At 38.8% G+C, this 10,662-nt stretch overlaps 1 protein-coding gene and 1 long non-coding RNA gene across 2 annotated transcripts; one reads left to right on the top strand and one right to left on the bottom strand.

Annotated features, from left to right (window-relative positions):
- Positions 1 to 4,450: 4,450 nt before the first annotated feature.
- LOC121051725 lies at positions 4,451 to 5,519 on the bottom strand. The gene is made up of 2 exons (XR_005806636.1): positions 5,361 to 5,519; positions 4,451 to 5,213 (listed from the first exon to the last, which is right to left on the bottom strand). It is a non-coding gene; the product is annotated as an uncharacterized LOC121051725 (long non-coding RNA).
- Positions 5,520 to 8,767: 3,248 nt separating this feature from the next.
- LOC112189710 (geranyl diphosphate phosphohydrolase) lies at positions 8,768 to 9,676 on the top strand. The gene is made up of 2 exons (XM_024329062.2): positions 8,768 to 8,979; positions 9,149 to 9,676. Exons 1-2 carry the CDS (start codon positions 8,823 to 8,825, stop codon positions 9,442 to 9,444), a joined length of 453 nt encoding a protein of 150 aa, XP_024184830.1. The 5' UTR covers positions 8,768 to 8,822; the 3' UTR covers positions 9,445 to 9,676.
- Positions 9,677 to 10,662: the final 986 nt, after the last annotated feature.

Raw genomic sequence — 10,662 nt, 5'->3', positions numbered from 1 at the left:
GTTTATTGCAGTGTGACAGCGGATCAAAGAGCAGTTCATCTCAGAGATGTAATCGATCATGCAATTGACTCTCCAATCTGTCACCATAATACCATCGCGGAGAGAGGAACGCAAATCATCAATCGAATCCGAAAAGCTTTCCAAGGTGGCCATAGGCCGAGGAGCACGAGCAGCTGGTGAGGAAGAAGACTCTCCGGGATGCAGTCTGGGAGAGCGACGAGGCAGAGGAGGGGGACTGCGGGTACGCTCACGGATAGGACGATGGTCCCATGGATGAGTAAGCCCAGCTCTAGTGGCCGCTTGACGACCTTCTTCCTCCAAAGAGAGAACACGGCGTTGATTGACGCCCCTGTGAGGGGTAACCTTGGTTCGAGCCATGAGGAAGTAGAAGGAATTTGAAACTGCACGCTTAGACAAACCTTAGTAAAATCTGGAGGAGACAAAAAAAAATGTATATGTAAAGCACAAAATAGGGTAGAAATCTCAACAGGCACACGGTTTTAACAAAGCTTCTCCGGGAAGGAGAAGAGTTATGACAGTTCACGGCCCAAGAAACTCCCCCACGTGTAAATATTCCTTTCTTTTCCTGGATTTATGGCATGTTTTCAGCTATAGCTTGTCTGTCACGGCTCCTCGAGATTCGTTTGATTCCCCCACGCGTCCTTTCTTTTCCTTGATTCACGGAAATTAAACCTGCTTTCGGCTGTAGCTTGTCTGTCACAGCTCCTCGAGATTCGTTTGGTTCCCCCACGTGTCCTCCACGCGTCAACAGCTTTTCCGTGTTTTCGGGTGACTTTAATCCAACGCGTAGATTTAATCTCAGAGATCGTCCATCCAACGGTAGAGATCTGCTCACTCGTTCTATAAATAGGTGCATTCTGAGGGAGCGACTGTTCACTCCAAAAGAAAATTCTTCCGAGTTCCAGCCTTTCTCTCTCAACCTTTCAGCCTTTCTTTCGAAACTCAAATCCTTTCTTCATCAACATGGAACCACAAACTCTGCAACTAATGGAGTTACAAACCCAGCAACAAATGGAATTACAAGCCCAGCAACCAACCGAGGAGGGAGGAAGCATCCAAGCATCCGGGAGTAGTGCCAACACGCCTATCAGGCCGACCAATAACCGGTGGACTCCCACACCAGATCAACTAAGAATCCTCCAGGAGCTTTACTACGACAGGGCGCTTAAGAACCCAACTCCAGAGCAGATTCAAGGGATCTGTCTCCATCTGAAACCATATGGGCAGATCGAGAACAAGAACGTCTTCTTTTGGTTCCAGAACCTCAAGGCTCGTGAGAGGCAGAAGTTGAGGGAATTTCGGAACGTTCGGGTTGGTGGATCTCTCGATCTCAATTTTGGATCCACTAGTTCTATTGATGATGGTAGGTCCATTGATTTGAACTTTGGTTCCACTGGTTCTACTAGTACTGACAGATCCATTGATCTAAATTTTGGGTTACGTGTCGGCTATGGTGTTGATGGATCGATCATGGAACAACGAGGAGAATATCACCAGGAGATTGAAACCCTTCCACTATTCCCCATGCATGGTGAGGACATCTTTGGCAACATGAAGACTACTTCCGAGGGAGGTAGCGGTTATGGCGGTGGCTCTCGCATTTCCCTTGAGCTCAGCCTCAACTCCTACGGAAATGCAGACATGGCTTAATATAGTGTATAATTTTTTTTTTTTTAATTTTATATTATTATTATTTATTTTTTTAATATATAGGACTCAAAAATAAAAGACAAATATATATAAATAGGACTCAAAATGAAAGACAAAAAATATTTATAGGACTCAAAATGAAAGACAAATATATTTATAGGACTCAAAATGAAAGACAAATATATTTATAGGACTCAAAATGAAAGACAAATATATAAATCCTAAAATAAAAACAAGGGAGAAAAACTGAAAAATAAAAAGAAATAGGGAAAGAGAAAGCAAATCTGATTATATTCTGAATTGGGTTGCCTCCCAATTAGCGCTTGTATTTTACGTCTTGCAGCCAGACGGTACCTACATTAAATAAAGTTAGTAACTATAATTAACAAAGAAATACAAAATAAAAACAAGTATAACTATTAATTACAAACTAAAAGTATAATTAACAAGTATATTGTACATAAAACACAAGTTAAGTACACAAGTGAGTATAAAACGTGAAAAGTATTTTACAAGTTTAACAACAAAATAATTTACACGTATAGAGTATTCACAAGTATTTATTTTGTATAAACATTATTGATATCGAATCAAATTTTAAGCGGTAAATCAAGTGGACGTGCGGCCCAAGTATAGTCGCCTAGACACAAACTCCCTTTCAAATCGTTTGGGCAACCTTACTGAAATGGCCAGGTGGGGGAGGACGAACACGAGAGGAAAAATCCATTTTGGCATGAGCTACTCCCACATAGTGGTTTAGGCCCATTTGCAAGCACTTCTGGATTCAAAAACCCGTCATGAACGTTGTCCCCTTCCTAGACACCATTCCACATAGGCTATACTTACTAAGATGAAAAGGTTCACAAGTGTGAAGACAGTTCAACAAGTGTTAATAAAGGCCGCCCTCAACCTTAAGGGACCTGAGCTAGGTACCAATAAGGGGTTTAGGCCAATATTAATAAAAGAGACTTCACCTATTCCTCTCAATTTACAACCTACAATTAAAATTCGTGTTCAATAATATAAATAATATTTAAACTAAGTTTTAAACAATTTATATACAACAAATATATACAATAAATGACACAATTTAGCAAGTGATTTTTCAATCCCTGGCAACGGCCCCAAAAATTGACGCGCTGTAAAGCAGCACGCAATTTAACTCTTTAAAATGTCATCGTTAGTATATGGTAAATAGGGATCGTTCTATCCGGGGATTGAGGGTACACATGTAATTGTGTAAACAAATAAAGAAATTAAACAATAAAGTATTATTTACAAAAATAAAATACATAATAGAAATATATACAAATAACTAAACAAAAAAGGGGGGTTTAAGAATTATGGTTTCGAAAATTAAACTAAATAAAATAAAGAGAATGTAAAAACACATTTACAAGGGTGGAACGTAAGGAACAAAGATCAAAACTACATCCATATGCAAGAAATCCGGTTACAATTCTAATAGTTGGTTATCTATGAGACGAGAATATATCAACCAAGAAACAAAGATCAAAGCAACCAATGTCCCTTATTTTACTTCCCTTTACACAATTGATCAAGCAAAGCACCTAACCAATATATTTTGAAAACAGGTTTCACACAATCAAAGCAACTATGCAAACTCAAGTTTCAAATCATTAAGAGCAAGTGAAAGTTTAGTCAATAATTGTATTAATCCTAGTACACAAATTAAAGCATGTCTATTCAATAACACAAACCAATTGATTTCGACTTTTGTCCAAAGCTTTTACTACTTATTCGAATTAGGGTCACAAAGCATGAACCTAATTACTAGCTCCAATTATATGCAATCATTCTAAGTTGCGCACCAAAGAACAAAAACATATAAAAGTTTTCCATAAAACAAAATCAATTGATCAATCTCACATAAGTAACATATAAATCAACATATAGAAATCACAACTTTATTTCAAAACATATAAACGGGCTTTAAACTTTGCCCTTAACATTAACTAGAATTCATAGTCTTACAAAATCAAACAAAGAAAACAAGAGAAAGGATATAATACACCTTGAAAGATGAATGATAAAGCCTTGAGACGAAGAACTTGAAGATCCTTGAAAGCAAGCAATCTTCTAGGGACGACACAAGGGTGGATGGAGGCTAGGAAATTGATGTATTGCATGACTTCTCTTTCTCTTGGCTTGAAAATGAAGAACAAGAAAACTAGAGAATGGACAGAAAATGGAGAGGAGATGGAGAGACAAAGAAGATGAAATGGGTGAAGGAAGGTCTCTTTTTATTCTCACAAAAGAGGGTATTTATAGGAATACATTGTAGTGTGAATGTAATGGTAAGAAGTCCATTATAGTGGCTTCAATGATCATAGCTGCAGCTCCACATGGTTGCTGAAATTATGAGAGCTGCCATGCTTGTTGCTTCCCCATATACTTTATGCCACACAAGTCTTCATACCTATATTTACACACTCAAGTACTTATCTATACACTCAAGTACTTATTACAAGATGTAGATATTTATACTATAATATATTTACACTATGACAGTCTAAATGTTCTGTCCAAATGGTACTCAAGTTTGAAAACAAACTAAGATAGTGTTGAGACGTAAAAAAAAATTTGAAAATTGGTTGCTACATATATATACAGCTGACGTGGCAAAGAAAAAAGAAATACATGCAGATAAGCTTTGTCACATATCTTTGACCAAGTTCAAACAACAAGCAAGGGGGTTATTCAATTATATTACGAAGTCTTTTGGTTTTGAATGACGTCAAGGATAGGTTCTGTTGTTCAACAGATAAGGATAGACTTGTTATTCAAATTCAAGTACAAAATACAAGTAGTTATCTATCCGGTTACACCTATCCAATGACTACAATATATGGGCAGAAAACACTGAGGAAAAAACAGCTACAGAGGGGAGAGGGGAGAAAACATCAGCAATCAAGAGGCCCAAGTTCTGCCAGAATCAAAGCAGGTCCTTCCATCAATAATTCAAAGGCGAAGCTCAGGTATACAACGCATCCTTTCTGTACCCGTTGTCTTTAATAGGGAAATACATGGTCCAGAATGCTTGCTGTCAACAAAAGATAGGCTGTTCATGAACAACCTTCTTTCTTTTGTTGAGTCTCCGAGAAATACATGGTCGTTCATGAACGGCCAACCCTCATGTGATATGCTCCTGCGTTGAGACGTACATGGTCGTTCATGAACGGCAGCAGTCTCAACGTGCTTGGCTGCTGCAGCTTCTAATGATGGAACGTAACGTCATTCACAAATGACCAAGTTCCGATGCTAAAAGAATCTGCACAAAAAGCCATCTTTTCTTCCTTCAATCTCAGTGATACACATCATACCAGAAGCTTCCCACTCTGCCTCGTTTTCTTTCTTCCACCATAGCAAAAGTCTTGCACCACCACTTCCCAAAAACAAGCAATACAAAGCCACAGAGCCTAAACTACCAATTCAAAATGTCAAGCAGGATGACACAGAGCCTCACCCTCAATGTTTCGTCTCCCACAAACCAAAACGAACAAAAGGGTCTGAAGGCAGAGCTGCAGACAGAAATACATGGGGTCAGAACTTCCGTACGATGTTTACCTCAGTGAGAGTTGAGAATTGGCAGCAGGGCCTAGCGGTCAACTAAGTCTGCGCATGCGTATACAAAAGCTTTGAGTTGTAATTTAATTAACGAGAAATACCAAGAAACAAGCTGAATGCGTCAGTGACAATTAAAATAAAACTTGGTGGCCGTCATCTCGCTTTGGGTGTGTGATCTCTAGGAAGGCTAGATGAAGTCTACATATGCAGCAAGAAGACAAAAGGCTTTAAACATAAAGCCTTCAAGTATGCATTGCAAACGGTGGTCAAATGGAATAATGAACTAGAGGACAAATGGTGGCAAAGTTTAATTATATGTTACTTTGAAATCGTGGGTGCAAGCTGGGAGCAAACATAACTTAATTGTTTTGCTTTGTTTCTGGAATCATGCAAACAAAAAGCCAAAAACATGGCTTTAATTATTCAAGCTTGAATTTTCTTTATGTCATAAGCAAAGAAGACAAAAGCATGATTTATGAAGCGGTGGTCTGATCAACAGGAAGACAAAACCAGCCTTACTTAACTGACGGTGGTTTGATCAATAAGAAAACAAAAATGGAGGCAAAGCTGAATTATTTAATTTGAACAAGTATTCGATGCTTCGTTTAATCGAAGCGGTGATGCAACAGCGCAGACATGGTTAATTAATAACAAAGCAAGAAGCAAGTTAAACTTAATTGTTCCATCTTGAACTTGCTGCATCTCATTGGCAAGAAGACAAGTGATGGCTACTTTAATTAATCTTTTGAGGCCGTGATTGTGTGGTTAACACATAATGGAATGTACTGCACAAATGAAGGGACCAAAGAATGGAAATGGTGGTCTCTGCTTTTAATTAATCACACTCACAGGCAATCAAGATGGTGCTATCAGAATTGGTCTCCCCACTTTGTCATGAAGTCATGCTTATCACGCCAAAGACTAATGACAAAAACAATTGGTTAATTAATTAATGGATGATAATTTTTCATTAATTAATTTAACTTGAAGAATCACACACGGTTCAAAGAAGATCGCATTTGACAGAGTCAGTTTATTGGGCCTCTTACAAAAATGGAAGCAAGCCCACCTGCAAAGGTCCACTTCAAATTCTTAGTCCAAAGTTCGGTCCGACAAAAACAAAGCAACGACTCGGCATGAAGCTCAACTCTTCACAGTGGGTGTCCAAATCACTCTGTCTACTTGGTCTGCCTCAAAAGCTCGAGCCCGATTAATTTGCAGCTCAAAGCCCATTCCAAATCAAGGCCCATTGCAAATCTCAGTACATCGGTCCCTCGGATCAGATCAGCAGACACTCTGCCAAATTGGATGTCCAAAAGAAATACATTTGACGGGTTCAAAATATATACATCCGTCGAACCCAGAAGTTGGTACGAACAACAGAAATACAAATTCTTATGAACTACGGTCGGTTTGATCCCACAATGGGTACGTAGGCAATCTAGCAACACCCACTAGATGCAACCACAAGTCCAAACAGAATCCCTGACTCCACCAGTCAAAATTTAGCCAGTCCTAAATTGAATCATTGACTCCAGTCAAATTCTGCCAACACCAGAAATACAAACTCCCAAGAACTACAACGGTTTGATCCCTTTACAGGGTATGTAGGCAATCTAGCGACCCACTAGATGTAACCGCAAGTCCAAACAAAATCCCTGACTCCCTGGTTCATCTAATCCGAATCCCTGACCTCATCAGTCAAATTCTGCCAAACACCAGGAAACGTCGCAGCCTTTCCAAATAAAATCCATGACTCCCTGGTTCATCCAATCCGAATCCCTGACCTCATCAGTCAAATTCCGCCAAACACCAGGAAACGTCACAACCTTTCCAAACAAATCCAAAACAAATCGAATCCATGGTTCACTTACACCAAATTCGTCCAAACACTATTCCTATTCCAAAAAGCCATACCCTCCAATGGGTCATTCACCCATTGGAACTCTTGAACTACGAGTGGCTTGATCCCTCTCCAAGGGTACGTAGGCAACCCCTTCAAATATCTGGGTGCAGCCGCAAAAACAAACAAACAAACACACATCCCATCAATTAGTTTCTTCATAAATGGAATCAAAAGGTGTTTCCCTATAGCAAGGGATTGTAATTAAGAGACACATTCTGTCTTGAATGGGTCGAACCCGAAATAATAAAAACTCTGTTCACTAAATGAATACGAGTGAAATTATGTTGGGTGACATTTACGTTCGCTGTGTGCAGATTTTCTCTCAACAGATAGATGATGAAGAAACAAAATTGAGTTAGAACTCCTTTGACACAAAGCAGATTTCCGGCAGACTTGACCTCAGTACACTAAAACGGTCATAACTTCTTTTAGAAAATAGATATCGACGAGCTCTAAAAAGTCTGGAAACTAGACATCTGTAGCTTTCCATCCATATAAAGATCATAATTTTCTGAGCTCTGAACGATTTTTGACACTCCGTTGAAGTTGACTGATCTGCAGTGGCAGTTTTCCGAATCTGTAATGGATTTGATTTTTAAAGCACAATTTGTGTTCAATTCGGTAATTATCTTCATCAGACTTCTTAGATGCTTCCACATGTCTTCCACAGGTCTCCTATTATGAGTAGATCTCCATTTTACCTGTAAAAACACTAACTAAGTTAAATTGATCAAGATAAAGGAAATAACTTAGCAAAATATAGGGTTTAAACATTATAAACGTCACATTTTATTCTCCTATCAGGGACCTTCTCACAAGGAAAATTCCAAACTACCCATCACTAGGCAACCCGTCGATGCGTCAGTGTTGTGAATGCAGATGGGTAGTTTACAAATTTTCCTCGAAAATTGACAGAGTGGTGACAAATTGGATCGATTTGATGAAATTGGAGAATGCAATGACTTTTCTGATTAAATTAGAAGTGCAGGGACTGAACTGATGAACCCTTAAAAGTACAGGGTAGTAAGCAGAATTTAGTCCTAAAATTAAAATGCATTAATCACAATAAAGGGTGAATATGCTCATTTACCCCAGGGGTGAACCGAAGAATTGTCCTCATGCTCCATGCATCTCTGCCTCTTCCCGTCCTACTCAAATGAATTAGTTCAGTTCCATACTACTTCTCCCTCAATTCCGATATCTCTGTGGCAACCTCATGATTGGTCCCACTGATTCGGTTGAGGGGGGATGTAGGAGTGATCAAGTCAATGATAAAGTCAAAGCCAAGGTCAATACTAAAGTCAATGATCAGGACATGACCATTCCATAAGACTCCACGTGTAGGGCTGAGATTGTTTTGCAAGAAACTAATGCTGGAATTAGTTAGCCATACTTAACAGAAATTAGGAATAAGGAATTAGATAGCCATACTTAACAGAAATTAGGAATAAGGAATTAGTTAGCCATATTAACAGAAATTAGGAATTAGTTAGCCAAACTTAACAGAAATTAGGAATAATATTTGTAATAATTCGTAACTGTGACATGAGGGCGTTCTAATTATCTATTTAAAGGTGGTCATGAGGGTTTGTCGAGTACTGCAAACTAGCTCGATCGATCGAATTCTTCTTCCTTGGAAAAAGACCATATCAAAAGCATGGGAAACGAGACAGTAGTAGTGGCTGAAACTTCGGGGTCGATAAAAGTGGCGGTGGTAGTATGCCTGTTGAGAGGCCAAAACGTGCTCTTGGGACGGCGCCGCTCCTCTCTGGGAGATTCCACCTTTTCCCTTCCCAGTGGCCACCTCGAGTTTGGTAGTTAATTATCTCTTGTTCATTCTTCGAAGTTGTCAGTTCGCACTTTAAAATTTGTATTTCATATTACGCACACACTGCTGTAACAAACTATAATTAAGAGGGTATATAACGTATCTTACATTTTTTACGAGAGCTAATTAATTGATTTTCTTTACAAACGTTTCAGGAGAGAGCTTTGAGGAGTGTGCAGCAAGGGAACTGAAGGAAGAAACTGATTTAGACATTGGCAAGATAGAATTGCTAACTGTGACCAACAACCTGTTCCTAGATGAAGCCAAACCATCGCAGTACGTGGCTGTTTTCATGAGGGCAGTGCTGGCAGATCCTCGTCAAGAGCCCCAGAATATTGAGCCAAAATTCTGTGATGGTTGGGGATGGTATGAGTGGGACAATCTTCCGAAGCCACTCTTTTGGCCTTTGGAGAACGTGGTTCAGGATGGATTTAACCCTTTTCCAACATGAAAAAGCTGCTAGCTATATGTAGTGCACAGCAGGCTGCTTTCCTTTTTAAGAGTATTTTGTGAGTGAATTGTTAATTTGTACCATGCATGTACCTTCACTAAGCGTTATTCAAGTTTGTGTACTAATCATGTTAAAGACAATTCTTAGGTTCATCCCATTGGGTGAACGAGCATATTTTCACCTCTATTGTCGATTAACATACTTTTACTTAATAAATTTATCATCCAACGGTGTATATCTTAGATTAGCCTTAAAAGATCATCTATGTAAATTAAAAATCAATTGAATCAGAAATCGTTTAATTATCTAATTGAATCAAACAAATGGATGGTTCTAACAACACTTACTACTATTATAATGAACCGTCCATGTATTTCATAGAAATGATAACTAAAAGGTATTCAATTTGATTGATTTTTTACAGATCTAATCTTTGTATGGTGTTATGCAACATGAATGGTTGGATTAGAAAATTATAAAATTAAGGATTAGACTCTGCTTACTATCTTGTACTTTCAAGGGTTCATCAGTTCAGTCATTGCTCTTTTAATTTAATCAGAAAAGTCCTTGCACTCTCCAATCGCATCAAATCAATCCAATCAGTCACTATTACGTCAATTTTCGCTGTTAAAATGCTAACGTGGGACCTTCTCACAGGGAAAATTCCAAACTACCCATCGCTAGGCAACCCGCCGATGCGTCAGTGTTCTGAATGCAGATGGGTAGTTTAGAAATTTTCCTCGAAAATTGACAGAGTGGTGACAAGTTGGATCGATTTGATGAAATTGGAGAATGCAATGACTTTTCTGATTAAATTAGAAGTGCAGGGACTGAACTGATGAACCCTTAAAAGTACAGGGTAGTAAGCAGAATTTAGTCCTAAAATTAAAATGCATTAATCACAATAAAGGGTGAATATGCTCATTTACCCCAGGGGTGAACCGAAGAATTGTCCTCATGTTAATTTGTGATAAAAAAAAAAAAATTTCCTCCATGCATCTCTGCCTCTTCCCGTCCTACTCAAATGAATTAGTTCAGTTCCATACTACTTCTCCCTCAATTCCGATATCTCTGTGGCAACCTCATGATTGGTCCCACTGATTCGGTTGAGGGGGATGTAGGAGTGATCAAGTCAATGATAAAGTCAAAGCCAAGGTCAATACTAAAGTCAATGATCAGGACATGACCATTCCATAAGACTCCACGTGTAGGGCTGAG

The sequence above is a fragment of the Rosa chinensis genome, chromosome 2 (genome assembly GCF_002994745.2).
Source record: "Rosa chinensis cultivar Old Blush chromosome 2, RchiOBHm-V2, whole genome shotgun sequence".
Taxonomy (NCBI): domain Eukaryota; kingdom Viridiplantae; phylum Streptophyta; class Magnoliopsida; order Rosales; family Rosaceae; genus Rosa; species Rosa chinensis.
Note: the sequence above shows the minus strand (reverse complement) of the source record. Positions and strands in the feature narration are given on the sequence as shown.

Coding starts and splice junctions, on each gene's coding strand:
- LOC112189710 (XM_024329062.2), top strand. CDS start 8,823: ATGGGAAACGAGACAGTAGTAGTGGCTGAAACTTCGGGGTCGATAAAA. Junction 8,980..9,148: donor CAGTGGCCACCTCGAGTTTG/GTAGTTAATTAT, acceptor CAAACGTTTCAG/GAGAGAGCTTTGAGGAGTGT.